The 17,243-nt window shown below is 41.7% G+C and overlaps 1 protein-coding gene and 1 non-coding gene across 11 annotated transcripts in view; one reads left to right on the top strand and one right to left on the bottom strand.

Annotated features, from left to right (window-relative positions):
• Positions 1-463: 463 nt before the first annotated feature.
• Positions 464-545, bottom strand: Trnas-gcu. The gene has a single exon. It is a non-coding gene; the product is annotated as a tRNA-Ser (tRNA).
• Positions 546-4,765: 4,220 nt separating this feature from the next.
• Positions 4,766-17,243, top strand: part of LOC117145928 (mucin-5AC) — a 26,068-nt gene continuing 13,590 nt past the window's right edge. For 3 of the 10 annotated variants that reach the window (XM_033311797.1, XM_033311796.1, XM_033311791.1), the window contains exons 1-6: positions 7,241-7,343; positions 13,478-13,830; positions 13,936-14,135; positions 14,198-14,415; positions 14,475-15,072; positions 15,549-16,688. In XM_033311797.1, the coding sequence (XP_033167688.1) occupies positions 13,625-13,830; positions 13,936-14,135; positions 14,198-14,415; positions 14,475-15,072; positions 15,549-16,688 (2,362 nt within the window). In that variant the 5' untranslated portion in view covers positions 7,241-7,343; positions 13,478-13,624. Of the gene's footprint in view, positions 4,910-7,044; positions 7,176-7,240; positions 7,344-13,015; positions 13,103-13,477; positions 13,831-13,935; positions 14,136-14,197; positions 14,416-14,474; positions 15,073-15,548; positions 16,689-17,243 lie in introns of those variants that run through there. The other 7 variants (XM_033311799.1, XM_033311798.1, XM_033311792.1 and 4 more) reach the window with 6 other exon arrangements.

Here is a 17,243-nt window from a genome sequence, read left to right as displayed (position 1 = left end):
CCAAAGGAGCAGGACCAATTAAAGCTTATGGCAAATTTGGCGGGCCACACGTCATTTTTATGGATAAGTTCTTGAAAACTTTTCACCTATTACCATATTACCATATAAATGCAAGTGTAATATTACTATCTGCATAATTTAATAAGGCGATAAGCCAAGCCTACTAAAATCAAGAGGGCCACGAACCGCTCTAAATGTATATCCTCTGGGTTAAATAACTTTATAAGCTTTTTGCTTAATTAAAGCGAACAATTTTTTGTAATTGATGACAGCCCAAAGGGCTAAAATGTGTTCAGAGATCAGGAAATGCAATTTATTTCATGAACTCATCGCTCTGCAACGGTATTATGAATCATTAATTTAGCAAATAAACACTAACAAATGTGCAATTGTGTTAACTTTTTGATTTGCGTACTTCGTAATACATTTATAAAATTGAAAAATAAATAAACAAAAAGAGGATCGACGAGGATGGGATTCGAACCCACGCGTGCAGAGCACATTGGATTAGCAGTCCAACGCCTTAACCTCTCGGCCACCTCGTCATGTGATTTATTGGCAAATAAAAGGGTTATATTACCAAAAATGGCAGAAGTCACTTAAATCGCCAGCTTTAAGCAATAAAAGTTCAAATACGGGAGATAATAAATGCATATATAAATAGGAAAATATTATTCTACAAATTGCTTTCTGCATCTGCTATTGCAACTCAAGCCAATTCATTGCATTTTTTTCTCTGTGGTTTTAGTTGCAAATGCATGGGATAACTAAATACAGAAAACTGTCGAAATGAAAATGAACAACTGACAGTTTGTTGGCTAGGTTTGGATTTTTCCTCTGGTCATGGTACGGTGCAGATTTAGGGGGATGTAAGGGTTTTTCTTTTTTTTTTTTTTTTTGGTAACGCCCACACGCATTGCCATGCATCGTTTTGCATTTGAAATTTCACTGCCACTCGCTTGTCTAATTTATTTGCAAATTTTTGAGTGCAATTTTTGAGTATTCCCTGCTGCAGCTGCTTCTCTCTCTTCCACTTGTGGGTTTATATTTTATTTTATTTTTCTGTGTGTGCATTTAATTATTGTTTATTTGTCTGGGCGAATTTGCAAATTATGCACACTTGAAGCGAATAGTAATTTGCAAGGGGGAATAAAGTGAATAAAGTTGAATATATTTTCTTTCGAATTTTTAACAACAAATTTAAGCTGAGTCAAAGGGAAAGTTTTATTTATTCTTCCATCTATTTATTTTCCTCCTTTGTGCGAAATAGCTGACGTATTTAAAATCAAATATCTGGAAATTCCCCACAATTCACTTTAAGGCTTTACTACTAATGTGCTCTCTTTAGCAAAAAGGCAGCATTTCGCTGAATGTTTTTATTAAGTTCTTATATAAGTTTATGTTTTTCTTTTCCTCTAAAAGGAACTTCTAGCGCAAACACACAAAAAAACTAACAAAATGGTAACAACAGTTGCAAAACTGCGCCTTTCCCCAGAATATCCGGCCGAATCGCCCACCATCGCCACCTGCCACGAATCCTTTTCCCGGGAAGAAACTCTTGGGAAGACCAGAACAAAACAAAAGTTGAAAATGCATTTTAATTACATGCGTCTCTTCTGCGTGTGCCACGCCCACCCCTGGCCATAGCCGCCTAGCCGCCCTCTCTTGAGTCATGCAGTCTGCGCTTCAATTTAATGGGTAAAAGTGCTTAAAGCAGCAGAACGCTGCCCAGAAAAAAACAAGCAATTAAATTAATTTTTCGGTTTGTTTCGGCGCACTTTTATGGGCCTGGCCCACAGAGCAGCCTCAATGCGTCGAAAGTGGACAGCGGTCGGTGAATAAAAAACAAGCAGGCAGCAATTAAAAAAGTGTGCCAGTTTTTTTTTTGAGCGGCCAAGAAGCGACAAGTGACAAGAAATGCCGGCGACCTTCGAAAGTGGGCGGTGGGCTATGGGCAGCTGTTTTTTTTGGGTCGGTTGCTACGATATAAGCACTCCGACAGCTTGTCATTTTTGCGCACATTCATTTAAATGTCGAAATTAATGAACAAACGCAACGAGCAACATTTGTCACGCAGAAGAAAGCTGAAGAAGTGCAATATACACGCAAATTGCTTAACTAATTGGCTAGAAGCATTTTGGGGGAAAGTGCATTTGCATTTTCCGACAGCTCCGAATTAATGAGGAATTTTATCAATGATGCATGCAAAATCAATTCCTAGCTTAAAAACTTTTCCAATTAACGAGAGTTTCTTCCGCTTTCCCTCTTTTTCCCCCCCTTTCCCTCACTCAGCATAGTTTTTGGGCGAATAAGTGAAATATATATATTTATTGCATCGTAAAAGTAAACCAATATTTCGCTCCATGACTCCACAAAACTTTATAGGAAGGAGCTAAAAAAAATAACAATTTTTTTTGGGTGCGCACTGAAAACTTTTTATTAATGTTTGTCGCACTTTTTGGCGCCCGAGTCTAGGAAGCAATTTTATGTTTCGACCATTGTTTGTTGGACTTTTCGCTGTAGCTGGCCGAAATAAACACATTTTTATTACAGAATATTTTGCGCTGGATGCGAGCATTTTATTGCACAACGGTTGGCTCTAAATCAAAAGCTTTTTACACTAACTAAAAATAATTTTCCAGGCAAAAAAACGCATGAATAAAACGCATAAATATGTGAATGCCCTACAAAAGCAGGCAAAGTTGACACAAGCCGGAAGTGGCAACATCTATATGCACAGTGCGTTTCGCAGCTGTAAAGCGTATTATTTTGAAAAAAAAGTAAATGGTCGATTTTAAGGATAAGAAGATCATTCCTTTCAGCTTAGAATATATAAACTTATGTTACTGTAAGTCCATAGTGCACTGTGCCAGCCTAATGACTCTTCTTATCGATTGCAATTAGGCCTAAAGTACAAGACCCTTCGCCAAATCCGTGCCAAATTCAAGTAGGCCCCTAAAAACAACATCCCGGCACAAGTCCTTTTGCGAACATTACGTATACGCCACGTGCACGGCAGTTGGTGTGAGTGCAATTGTTCTGGGCACCGGCACTCTTGTCTTGGCCGAAAGGAGTGCAAAATGTTGCTGATTAAGTGGTTGCCGCAAGCAATTTGCGTCAAGTGAAGCGCGTGACTCTCAACATGTGTCAACCGTACAGTGGAGACTCGAACAAAAAGCCATGGAGGCGCATGGAAACAAAAACAAAAGCCGCGCCAACGCCACGATGTGCGACAATTACGACCGTAAATTATGCCACAAGCAACACAGCAAAAATAACAGCAGTCGACCGCAGCGCCCTGTGCCACGCCCCCTTTTAGTTGGGCCGTTTTGGCCTGGTCCGCCAACTTGGCCACAAAAGAAACTGGCAACAACGACAATGCCAACGACAACTCAATTAAGTAAATGAGCGAAAACCGAGATGTTGTTGTTGCTTATGTTGATAATGTTGTTTGTGAATGTTTGTTGTTGCTCTCGGCAGAGTGGCTTACTTGTGTAATTAAGTGAGCAAATCACAAAATAATTATACAGCTCAGGGCACAAACTGAGCCAGCAGCCACTAGTCGCTTCATTTTTCTTGTTGCAAGCTATTTACTCTTGATGTCGTTATTCTAATTTTGCAAAAGAAATGCAATTATCGCACTCTGTCTCACTGACAATTAGCCGGAATAACTAAAGCTTATCTCAACGTCATGCAAAGTCAATTACGCACAGCTTAAAGGGCCCACACACACAGAGACACGCGCAGAGCAACACAAGCTGGCTAACACCCACACACACTCACACACAGACATGCAAAGTGAAAAGGACATTTTGTAGCTATGGCGTCCTTTTAGACGCCTGGCCACCCATTTCCCATTCAGGTGCAAGCAAATTTGCCCCGTGCAATGAAATGAATGCAGGTGTGACATGAAATAAAAGTTCGGAAAAGAGTAATGCAAAAGGAATTTGCTTTGGCTGCAAAAGGTAAAAGGTAACTGCACTACTTGTCAAAAGAGCAACTGAAAAATGCATATGCTTTAAAGTGAACAACAACAAGATGGAAAAGTCTTCGTCTTAAATTAACAGTCTCCTTATTACCTTTAAAAAGTTCTAAAACTTGACCCTGTTTCTATTAAAATTGAATATTTTCCGAAGATTATCACAATATGGAAAGAAACTTCTTAGCTGATTTCACGCGACTTAACACCCAAGTGTTAGCCAAAAGAGCACATAACTAGAACTTCAGACGAAAACGGTGTACAAGTACGGGATCAAAGTGGGGTAAACTTTTGCAATTCATAAAAAGTTGCGTTTTTAATCATCGCTTGGCACTTTCATGGTAAACTATTTTAAGTACGCGCTGTCGATTCAAGCGAAAGTTTGCGATTTATGGGCACCTTCAATCCATTCAATGCACGCGTATGTTGTACGCAAAAATATTACGTATACGTACTGTATATGTATGGAAAGTTCCTGTTTGATTCCCCGCGGGCGTTATTGAACCAACAAAAAGTTGAGCAGTCAGCGAAAATGGCATTTCCGGTTGAAGTTGGCACACAAACAAAATTCCAGCAATGTCGCGTTTATTTATAAGGCAACCCGAAATGCAGGCACGCACATGGCTCGACACCCCCACCCCCCTTCCTGATTTTCCGACCCCGCCCACACTCTGATTTCACTTGTCTTTCTTTTTATTTTGGTTGGCGACGTTTTTGGCATGCAAGTTTTGCACTTTCCTTTTTTCCTCAGCTTATTTTTTTTACTTATTTTTCAGTGACTTTTTGCTGTTGCATGCGCCAAGTGCAGACATGAGGCGAAAACGAGGCAAGGCAAGGTCTTAACTAGGTCGATCATTTGATGGCACACGCACACACCTAAGCCCACCGCCCGAACTCACATTAAATATTTACCAGTACTCGGAGAAAAAGGTTTGGTTTTCAACAAAAAAATGTCTTATTTGAAAATATATTTGAAAAGTTGACGGTCCTGCTCTTATAAGTTGGCCACTAAAATGATTCTGAATTAGTTTTTTCTTCTCCTAAATTTTGTAGCTTGCATACTTTAATTTAGTAAGCCTACTTAAAATCACTATTTTTGCCCATTTTGAGGCGCCCACTTCTTATTCCATTTTCCACCAGTGCCATAATAGTGCGAGTAAAAATGGCGTGCGGAAATTATATAAGCTCACTTGATGCTATTAAGGTTTGACTTACTGCCTGTCTGGTGTCTATTTGTCTGCCCGGCGACTGCCTCCGGGTGAACCATGTGCTTTCCAGTCCGACTACGGCCATAGCCTTCCAATTACATTACCCGGACTCGGATCGTCAGCTCGCTCCATTTCTCGGTCGCTTCCTCAACGGAAACACGGTATTGGGAACGGGAATATGGTCTACCCACTTTGAGTCGGGCAAATATTTGCCCTGCCTTCGACTAAAAGGTGATAAACTTGGCATAATGCAATATTTAATGTTTGAACAGGCATTTAAAAGGTTATATAATGCAGTTATGCTGTTTGGGCCCACACTATCGCCATCATCATCATCATCATCATCATCATCGCCATCACCATCACCGTTGCCATCATCGTGGTCTGAAGCATTTCTAGCCGGTTGTTTGCTCAGCGCTGATAAGCTTTGAAATATTTTGCACGCCCTGCCATATGCAAATGCAAACTAGATATGCACTGGCAGAAAAAACTGTTGGTAGTTATATGTAAACAAACGAATTCTGTGGCGAAAAATCTACCTTTCGTATGTAAATATGCATTGAATTTCTGTAAATGATACAAATTCCCTACTATTGGATTAAAAACTAATTTTTTTCTGCACTGTAGGCTCATTTCCAGCCCCGAATCCAGTTACAGCCGCAGTATTAGGGCCAAAATCAGTGACAGCGGAGCATAGGAATAGTGTACTCTCCAGATGGATAGGCGCATGGTACTATGTATATGGGCTCAGACATGGTTGCAGCTCCAGCCAAAGCTACTGGGTTTCGGTGAGCGTGTTTACATGCTTTCGAGTCTGTTGATTAATGTTGTTGGCCACCCAGCTGAGCATTGAGCAATGCCAAGCAACTTCGGCCTGATGGATGAACGGAACGCAGCAGGTCTTCCCATCCATTCGTTGGCATTCCACTACTCCAGCTCTTAACGGTCCGTATTAGGGCCAAAAGAATGTTAGACTCTGGCCAAAGTGTGTCTGGGGCATGCACATAGAATTACCTGAGCAAACACTGAAGTTAACCATGAAGTAAGATGTGAGGAATTTGGCATTCATTTGTGTTTACAATCAACGGAATTCTGAAAAGCTATAGCTGAGAATTTCCAGAAATGAGTTAAATGGATTGGAAATTTTATTTTATTAGCCTAAATAACTGAAAATATAAATATATAGCGCTTTTCTTGTTAGTATAATAGTATAATAATCATATATTATATACTAGTTATACAAAAGAAATCAGAAAATATTTTAATATTTGTAATTTTATATATTTCAATATTTAAATTGTAATTTTGACCTTTGCAAATATATCAGCCACACAATTTGTATAAGCAAAGATAGAGCAATGAGGAAATTATATCTAAATAAATCAATGGCTCATTTGCCAATGCCCCCGCCCTCGAGCAGCTGTTTACATGGCTTATATACCTAAATATATACATATATAAAAGATACATACAAACACATGCATGTGCACCAGCACATGCGTATAAATACAAAGTCTTATAGACACCAGTGATCGTGATTGCGATCGGTTCGGTTCACACATAATGCCGCTCCATTATGGCACGCGCCTCGCTTGAAAATCCGGAGGATCCGTCGCACGTGAGAGAAAAGAGGGGACAGAGTTGCTGTTATGCCGTGTGGGGATGAGGCACAGATAGAGATAGCGATAGAGATCGGGAAAAAAGAGAGATTCGGCATTTGGGGAGAGAATAGTGCATTTATTTTTAGGATAACAATGGGCCCCGAAGAGCACACCGGCAAGCGGCGATATTCAGCGGATTTCTATATTTTCGTCGGGAAAATTCGAGGAAAAATTTTCAGTCGAGCGCATAGAGCAACGCGAGCAAGGCGTCTAAAGGCCAGTGCGCGAATTATATTGTATATATACCGAATATATACATACACATATGTATACCCAAAAATACCTATAGATATATTCTACATATATGTGCACAGAAGATAGTCCACGGTATAAATACATATATATACTTGAAAATTTATACTACATACGGTAGAAGAGGGAAAACCAATTTTTCAATTTGACGAAAAGTAAAAATGTGAAATTTTGTGTGTGATTGTGTGTGAGCTGGTCATGAAAAATTGCAATAAGAAAAGCGGCCATAAAAGTGAGAAAAATGTAAGAGATAGCGAGTATCTGTATCTCGGTGTGTATCTATAATAATATTATCCCGAAAAATACCATATATACGAAGAACGAGAAAACTCAGCAAATCGCGGCTACAACAATCTTAAGTAGAGGCAAAATTTTCCTTATTTCAGATGCGCACATAATTCGGGTTTTAGATTCAGGTTCGAAATCGGATTGAGATACGACTGTGGTCTTGGTCTTTCTCGATCCCTAAACCAAAAGCAACAATCCCTATCCCATCTATGCTATTTAGTTTTTGGGGTATGTTTTCTAGTCGCTGCCTCTCTTGGCTGCTTTTACTTTTTGTTTCAACTGCTGCGATGCTGCTGAACTGCTGCTTTTCTGGTCTTTTGCTCAAATAAAAATTCCTCTTGCGTGTTAGCTAAAAGTTATTTATAAAAATTTCTTTTAATTTTGTTTTCTTGCTGGTTGGTGCGGAGATACGAGACTTTAAATACGGCGACGTCTTCGCCTGCCGATGCTCTCGAGGAATTTTTCAGCTCTCGCCGCTGCATTAATGCCGCCAACGAAAAGAAAATGCGGAAAAACCGACAAAATATTACAAGTTTCCGCCTTATACACAAATTAGATCTTGCAAATTAGCGAAATTGAATTGCATTGCATGCTAATGGTAATTAATTCAGCATATATCATGATATTTCCTCCTCCGGTTTTTCCCAAAGTTCACCTCTCCTCGTGCTCTGCCAATTTTCCGCTTGGCCAGATTTTCCCTGTCTGTGTGTGGGTGGCACTTGAAAAGTGCACAAAGAAGAAGCCAAAGCTTCAGTTCCAGAAAAACATTACGTATACGCCGGTTGGAATTAACTTGGCTTAAGTGCCTCATTATGCCACAGCTAATTGAATTTAATACGGGCCATACATATATGTACATATATACTAACAAAATAGTGTGCATATATGTATGCAAGCCCTATCATTTGTGCAATCATGCATTAAATTTGTAAGCCAAACACGGCAGCTTAAGCATAATGGTAACTGCCATACTTTCCTTGTTAGAAGGTAATCGAATAGCCCAGGCATCCTGTGCCCAAGATTTATGACCTCATTAATATCCAATCAACGTGTTCGGGCCAAATCGGTCGCTTGTAATTAAGCTCCTTGGCCGGTTGGTTGGCTATCTGTCAGTAAACAAACTTGAACATCACCAACGCCTTTCACCACCTGCCCCAAATGGCAATTAGGCAGGGCATTTATTTCACTACAGTGTTTGTCAAATGCAATATCCGTGAAAGTGGACAGGCGGACGGACACGGAGATACTGGCAGACAAACAACGAACCTGGCCATGGCAACAATGTCACAACTCAAGTGTCAAACAAAAGGAGACGATGGCAGTGGCGAAAGCAACCAAAACAACGAAAAACGAGGAGAAGATTCCGAGGTTCTGAGATTCAAGATTCAACATTCTCGACCAGGGAAAGTGCGGAGCTAAAATATCAAAATTTGCATCATTCTATTCTATGACGATAGTTGACAACAAAGCGCCCAAATATTTTGCAATGTACATTTTGCATAACTCAAACAAAGTTAAGGGAGAAAGAGCTTATAATTTTAAACAATTATATGGTTTATAAATAATTTTAAAAGATTTAGCTACTTTAAAGTAATAACAATTAAGCAGCCAGCTAAATATTGCATGGAAATGTCTTATATTATCTATTGTTTAATGCGTTCAACGCCATATCCTGTGAAATTTGGAAATATACCTACAATCAATAACTTAATAAATCAAATCGAAACGTATTACCATTATTAATGGCCTTATATATAGTCTAATGGGTAGGCGTTTTGAGAGGAATCTATCTCAATCCGTATATTTATCGTGGCTATTCCAATTTTAGAGCTCATTATTCAGCTGCTCTGCAGTTCTGCAGTTCTGGCATCGTCTAATGTAAACTTTTCTCGTATTCGGTTCCAATTTGCAAATATTAGGTTTGTCCGTGGGGACACTTTGAGCGGAATTCATCATTTGCCGTTCGCAGTTGCCTTTGGTAGTACGAACGTTGGCCATTTTCGTGTGGGGGAAGCTAGAGTAAATGAAAACTTTTGGCCTGCAGCTCTTTCGGTCGCCGGCATAAAGAGCCAAGCGTTAAATTCTTGTTTCCACCAGCCCAGCTAGAAAAGTTTCAGTTTTTCAGTTGTTCAGTTGTTCAGTTGTTCAGCATATGGCGGTTTGTTTGTGTGGGTGGGTATTCCGGTTTTGCGGGTGTGTGGGTGCTAGCCAACAACTCGGTGTGTGTGTGTGTGTTAGCCAAATTTCGTGCAAGCAAAGGAAATGCTTGACATGTCTTGTTCCTTTCGCTGGCGCTCTTATTTTATTTAGCATTTTTATTCGCCTTATGTTTGGCTTGTGTTTAGCCCGTGGCATTAACAAAAGACCGAAAAGGAAAAATTACGCGAACAGAGAACTGTTTTGCTATATACGTTTATAATTTTTCCCTTCCTTTTTCCCAACATTTTAATTATTTGCCCGATTTTTTATTTAATTTATTTTTTCCGCTTGCCTTATGCTTTATGCTCCTATGAGCCAAGTTGAACCACTGACCCCCGAGGACCTTCAACTTAACTTATTTACGACTGCCCGTTTTCACTGTCTGGCGTTTTGATAAATTGCATAAATATTATCGCCAGATTCACAGGAATATTTAGATGAGCAGATACAATAAATCATGCGATTTATTTAACGCAATTAATGCTGATGTTGATTTGGGTTGGCATTTGTTGGACTGTCTGCTTCGCTGTTCTACGTTCATTGAACGGGCACTTTTTGACTTATTGACACTTCACATTGCCCGACATTATTCGCCTTAATTGCTGAAGGAGACTGCTATGCAGATACATATGTATATATGTGTATTATTTATTAGACTTTAGACAACATAAATTCGCTTTCTCATTGTATTTTCGGCTTGCTTTTTAATTACCCGATTTGTATATAGACGAAAATGTTGTTTGGCAGTGAAGATGTTTATTCTAATGCAATAAATTTATGTAATTTGTTTGATATATGTAGAGGTCAACAGACCACAGAGATATTTCTTTTTTCGCAGATTTTACTTTGTCTAAATACTTGGCATTCCATTGACGTTTCATTTTGTATGCCTACATATACAGAATATATGCATTTCGAAATTATTTATGATTGGATTAACACAGTCAATTAGTATAATTAATCTGATGTACAAAAAGTATTTTATATCTGCTTAGCTCTATACAGAAATGAATGCATTCCATCAAAATATTAACTAATTTATTTTGCATCCAATTGAAAATTGTAAGATTTAATAAATGCGTTTTTACTTTGATAAATATCGCATATATTATTGCATGTACTTGTGCATGTTTTTATTAAATTAAATATTTTTCAATTGATTGCATTGAACCCTTGAGCATCAACTTTTCACCTAGGAGATGTGTCATTAATGCTATTCAATTAAGGCCCATCAGTTTTATCAACAGGGAAATTCGTTTAATTTTGCAGACAATTGCATTGAAATTGATTTACTGGCATTTGAATATCCATTTTGCGAGTCTGTGCGCAATTCTCTTAAAACACAAATAATTTGTCATTCTCCATACGTACATACTATATATATTATATTCGATATGTTTGTCCTTTATTTGCTGTGCTGACACTACTTGTTCGCTTACCACCCACTTTGCAGCCACCCATTGACATTGAAGCTTGAATTCAATTATGGCATTGCATTTATTTTATTTCCCGCTGGCCAACACGATTTTTCATCATCGCTTTATGGCCGCCCATTAATTTCTGCTATTATTCTCGACTAGATATATGATGAATTTACCGCTTGGCTGGATCGCATCGCTCGCTAGGAATTCCAGTGGACCGGGAAACATCAAATATTTTAAGACAGTCCCAGAAATAACTTGGCCAAAATGTCGCACTTGACTTGACCCAGAAAAACATTCTCATTTGCATATTTACATTGCCTATCTGGATGAAATTTATTGTTGCTGTTCCTGTCGAAAACAGCAGCAGCAAAAAATAAAAAATAAAAGAAAAGTAAAAGTGAAAGATATATAAGAAAATATTTTCCCTTTACGTAAACGACAGCGATGCAAGAAATTCCAAACTGACGGAAAAGCAAGCGCAGATATTTCAACAACTTCTGACTGCCAGCAAAAGGGGGCGTCGAGCGGTGGATAGGGAGGGGGCGTGGTCGCCGTCTCCACTCGTGTTTATCTCTGCCGGGTGCCATCCTCATCGCATTCGAATAGTTAGTTGTTTCGCTGCCTGCTCAATGACATGTGCTGTCTGAGTGCCAAAAAGTAGGAAAAAAAAAGTAGAAAAAATAAATAAATAGCAAAGACTGGACGCCTCGCAATGTTATTGTATCTTGCAGATGCGAAATTGAAGGCATCGGGCAAACGGCAAATGGCGAGCGTTGAGTTCAGCGCACTTTGAAAACTGTTCGTTGCCCTGATTTTGATTTTGGATTTGGATTTGGCTTTACCCAAACACACATGCCCAAGATATATAATACCAGAAAGGAATCAGTGCTACTCTCCCGTTTCTCGTGCACAGCGAAAAAGAAGATACCTATTTAATCTGAACAATCTGAGCCCATTAGTTTAGTGTTTAAGAATCATTTAGGTGAAAGTGCTTCTTAAAACTGCAATATTTGTGCAAAAGTTTTCTTAAATTAAAAAAAATAAAGCAATACTTTTATATTAAAGGATTAATCTTTTAATTAGTGCATAAAGTTTTATAGCTTTTCAATTTATATAATACCATCACATTTAAATTGATATTTATTTTTGTTTCTCTGTAAGAGGGTGCTGGCCATATAATTGCGTGTACAGATTAACTTATTTATATGTGTGAGAAGTAAGTGGATGCGGGGGGCAGGCGGAGCTGCACGCGTGCCTCGCGCATTTGTTATGCATCTGTGTAATCGTATCTTTAAGATACAATTGCAGCCAGGCATTGTTATTGTCGATGGCGGTGGTGGTGGTGGTGGCTCGTGCCCAACTTCGCATCCGCAGATGGCCCCCGGCTGCCTGGGTTTCTGTTGTGGTTACACTTTAATTTACTAGCCATCAAGTGCACATTTATAATTGGAACGATGCCAGCTAAAGGGGAGACCCTAGAGTGGCTTCTATCTGTTCGTATCTGTAACTCGGTCCCCTGTCTTACCTCCTCCGCCACCTCGGCCATATTTACTGGGGGTTTCCCTTAGACTTGCCTTGCCAGTCGGTCGGTCATAACTGTCAGAGACAAAACGCTGCAGCTTAAGAGCAGGCAAGTCCTCATAGTTGCACTACTGCAACTGCTCCACAATGCTGATAGATTAGTTCTCTAATAGCAACGCAATCCACATCCAGGCAGCACAATACCCGCAACGGAGGAGGAGATGGCGGTTAGGTGGTGGCATCACAAGTGACCACTTTAAGCCAGACACTTGGCGGACCTTCAAGGATGGTCTGCCGGATGCGAGCCAACTCGGTGGATTATTTTATTTGGTATTTCTAAAGATAAAGATATCTGTAGAATCTTGAAATTATTTTCTAAATTCCGCATTTGAAAGCAAGTCAAAATATCCGTTCATCTTCAAAATTCCCTACCTTAAAGTATATTTTTGTCGTTTATGACGACTTTTAGCATCTCATCAAAAGCAAGCCCTGAAAAATGTGTATATATTTTGATAAATTATTGCTCAAGACAACATTTATAACCAAATTAAAGATTTATGACACTGCGCGGTAAATATGGTGGCCCAACATGAACACTTCCTTGTCCCATAGTATCTTTCGGTGCAACTGAGTCCTCGAAATCTCGCATCCTTGCTGGGGCATAATTAAAAACTGGGTCGAGTGTAGATTTTCGGTGGCTCTCGACCTTTTATGCCAGCCAGCCCCAGGGAAAAGTGCAGCCACATTTGCCAGCAACTTTGAAGCAGATTCCACCCTTACATATGTCAGTTGCAAGAGCGATTGCCTTCGCTTCACCCACTCGCCTCGTGGATAATTAATTGATTGCCCATTTGATTGAACGTTTGATGGATGAGGGCTGTCCGAGTGTATGGCTCAGTTTACTAACGGATTTCCCATCTCCTGTCTCCTCTCCGTCTCTTGCAGTAATTTGCATCGGCTGTTAGTGGAGCAGCCTCGACATCAGACCCAGTCCCAGCCCCAACCCCAGATTCAGCCCGGAAAACAGTAGCAATAGCAGTCACCGGCACCACAATCTCAGACAGATCTGCAGTCACATCCATATCCGCAGACATGGTGATAAGCAAAACCGATGGAACGGCGGCCAATGGAGCGGCGGGAGGAGCGGAGGCCGCTGCCCCAACTGGACTCGATGCCACCGGGAACAGTCTGGCGCATCCTTCGGGAATTCCGCAGGATCAGATAGACAACATCATGAGCGGCATCGCCAACACGGGCAACGTCAAAATGAACAATCACCGCAAGAAGTTGCGACAAAGGAAAGTGGCTCCTGAACCAATTTAGTCCATATTAAATATACACTGGACTCAAGACTAAGTGAATTCCTGTATGAATTTATTTAATTTTAATTGTCTTCCCTGCAGATTTGATATTATTAAGAAACTAGGACAAGGCACATACGGCAAGGTGCAGTTAGGTATTAATAAGGAAACCGGCCAGGAGGTGGCCATCAAAACCATCAAGAAGTGCAAGATCGAGGCCGAGGCGGATTTGGTGCGCATCCGTCGCGAGGTGCAGATTATGAGCTCAGTGCATCATCCCAACATCATTCACATCTACGAAGGTAATTAAGTTTAAGCAAAGTTTAAATAGAGATACAAAATTATTGCTTAAACAACTTTGCAGTATTTGAGAATCGTGAGAAAATGGTGCTAGTCATGGAGTTTGCCGCTGGCGGCGAGCTCTACGACTATCTGTCTGAAAGGAAGGTTCTCACCGAGGAGGAGGCGCGACGCATCTTTCGCCAGGTGGCCACCGCTGTCTACTACTGTCACAAGCACAAGATCTGCCATCGCGATCTCAAGCTGGAGAACATCCTGCTGGACGAGAAGGGCAATGCTAAGGTAAGAAGAACTTAATAATAATAATGCAATAATTATTATGAAAAATGTACCTTCTATAGATTGCTGATTTTGGGTTGTCGAATGTTTTTGATGACCAGCGACTGCTGGGCACCTTTTGCGGTTCCCCACTCTATGCCTCGCCGGAAATCGTGGAAGGAACTCCATATCAGGGACCCGAGGTGGACTGCTGGTCACTGGGCGTGCTGCTCTACACGCTAGTCTACGGATCCATGCCCTTCGATGGGTCCAATTTCAAGCGACTGGTGAAGCAGATCAGCCAGGGTGATTACTACGAGCCAAGGAAACCTTCACGAGCCTCCACTCTCATCCGGGACATGCTGACCGTGTGTCCGAGGAAACGGGCCAGCATCGAGCAGATCTGCTCGCACTGGTGGGTGAACGAGAACGATAATGTGTCCTGTCTGGATCTGGCCGAGGATCTGGCCAATCAGACCCCGGTGCGATTGGATGTCCTGCTTTCCCTTACGCCAGCCACAATCACGGCGGATCAGTTGGTAGTGCCATCGGCGGAGGGAGCAGCTGCTGCCAAGGCGGCGGCCAATGAACGCGTTCCTCGCTCGCATTCGGTGGGTTCGATCCGGGACATGGGACCGCCGAACACGGAGGCGGAACGCCGCATCCTGGACATGGTGGCCGGTGAGTCGATGTCCATTCTCCTGCTTGTCGCTTCTGAAATCGCTTGAGTGGTCCCCAGTGTGAGAGATAGAAGTCCCAGTGCAGCAACCCGCGCAAATAAGCTTCTGTAATAGGATGGGTCGATTTGGGCGGACATAACAAATGTGTAATCTATGGGATTAAATTCAAGTGTTGTTTAAACAACCAAAGAAGGAGAAATCAGAAGACTTCATAGATTACAATCTTAAGCAGACTATGGTCCATCAAATCATTCCACCCTATTGTGTATATAAATGGAGACTAACTGGCTGCCCAATACACACCGACACCAACCGACCTATACCCACTAACTGATCCTACTCCTGGAACCAAAATCCAACCACATAATCCCATCACTTGCGAGTGTACTAAACCATTTGAAACTAAAGTCATTTAACCAAACTCATTAAACCACGCCACCCTTTCTCTCTCTTTCTCTGTCTGTTTCGTGTTTCCAGCTGGAGGAGAAGCCGCCTTGATGCCCTCACCCACCAGGACCATAACCCCCGCCCAGAGTCCGGTGCAGACGAAGAGGAAACTGCAGCCCACTGTTTCTACGGAGAATGCAGCCGGAACCACAGCCAAAAAGAAGGAGAAGCCGGCCAATAGCTCGTTTGTGATCAGCAAGGATGGTGCACCACTGACTGAAGCACCACCTACCATCATCGAACCACAAACCACGCTCATGGAGGCGGAGACGATTGCCAATATACCCGAGGAGGTTCCTGTTCCCAGTTACTCCCAGAAAGACATGCAAGCGGTGGGTGATCTTTGCGATCTGCTGATGGGAGAAGGATCCAATAGCACCGCCACAACTGCAGCACCTGCACCACCGGCACCTACACCTGTTGCTCGCCAACCCACCAGGGGAAAACTGGATGCCGTTGTTGAAACTCCCGAGGAAAAGGATGCCACCAAAGTGATCAAGAAGTTTGTGAACAAGCACAAGACCGCGGATCTGGTGAATGCCATCAATGAAAGTGCCTCCAAGGCCGCAGCGCCGGTGAGCGCAGTGGCCCCTCCACCCTTCGTCCGCAAGTGCAGCTTGCAGGATGAATCCACACTGAACAAATTCAATGCGGAGCGTCGGAAATCGCGCATCCTAGAAACTGCAGAGAAGTTCCAGCCCCCGCCACCGGTTGCTGCAGTAGCTCCCGAGAAACCCAAGAAGCTCAGCATACCGGGTGTCAGTGTGGGCAGTTTTAAGAAGGAATTCGAGAAGAAGGCCACCAATCCGCCGTCTACAGAAGGACCTACGCCCGGTGAATTAAGAGCTCAGGAGCAGGTTGCAGCAGCTGCAGCGGCCGCCCAGGAAGCCGAAGCCTTAAGCACCCCGCCACCATCGCCAGTGGTGGCCCAATCGCTGGAGGGCAGCGATTCCAAGAACTCGGTGGCCTCCATTTCGCTGGACGAGGCCCGCCGCTCCATGGAGAACTCCATTGCCTTGCTGCTGCAGGCCCAAAACGAGTCCAGCAAGGAGGTGGACCAGCTGTGTGCGCAAACGGAGACCATTGGTGTCAGTGAACCGGCTACTCAGCAGGAGCGCGAGCGTAAGTTGAAGAACGCCCGCGCCATAATCGGAAATGCCATACAACCAGGTGAGTGATCTTGGCATGATATAATCTAAGACTAGTGATTCTAGTGATAATGATATCCGTAACTAAGTTAATCTAAACCACGCAGCGCTTACAAGTTGACTACTAGCATTACTTAGCACTAGTATCCAGGATCTGGTTGTGCGTCAGGGTACAAGTCAAACAACAAAGTTTTATTATTTATCCGAATTTACACTTTTTAATGCATAATGCTTATTCAAAAATCAGTTTTTAATTCCAAAACGTCCAGTATGTTTTAGTTTGTGTTTATTTGGGCTGAATTTTTGTAAATTTTATTTTATTTTATCTTACTTAACTACAACAATAGTTTGACTTGTACTTGCCCAAGACCTGGTGCCATCGTCTTGTTTTCTATATTTACTTTGGCATATATATTTAATTCCTTTCCATTTTCAATGTGTATGTGAACGTTTTGCAAGCCGAGTGCTGCATGGATTATATTTGGCTTTTGGAATATAATCTCCTGCTCACACTCACCGAACTTCATCTGAAGAGCCAACAAATCGAAGCGAATCCTCCTTTCCAATTTGCAATTTC

This window comes from Drosophila mauritiana, chromosome 3R (genome assembly GCF_004382145.1).
Source record: "Drosophila mauritiana strain mau12 chromosome 3R, ASM438214v1, whole genome shotgun sequence".
NCBI lineage: Eukaryota > Metazoa > Arthropoda > Insecta > Diptera > Drosophilidae > Drosophila > Drosophila mauritiana.
The sequence above is the reverse complement of the archived record's forward strand: the minus strand, read 5'-3'. Positions and strand labels throughout refer to the sequence as shown.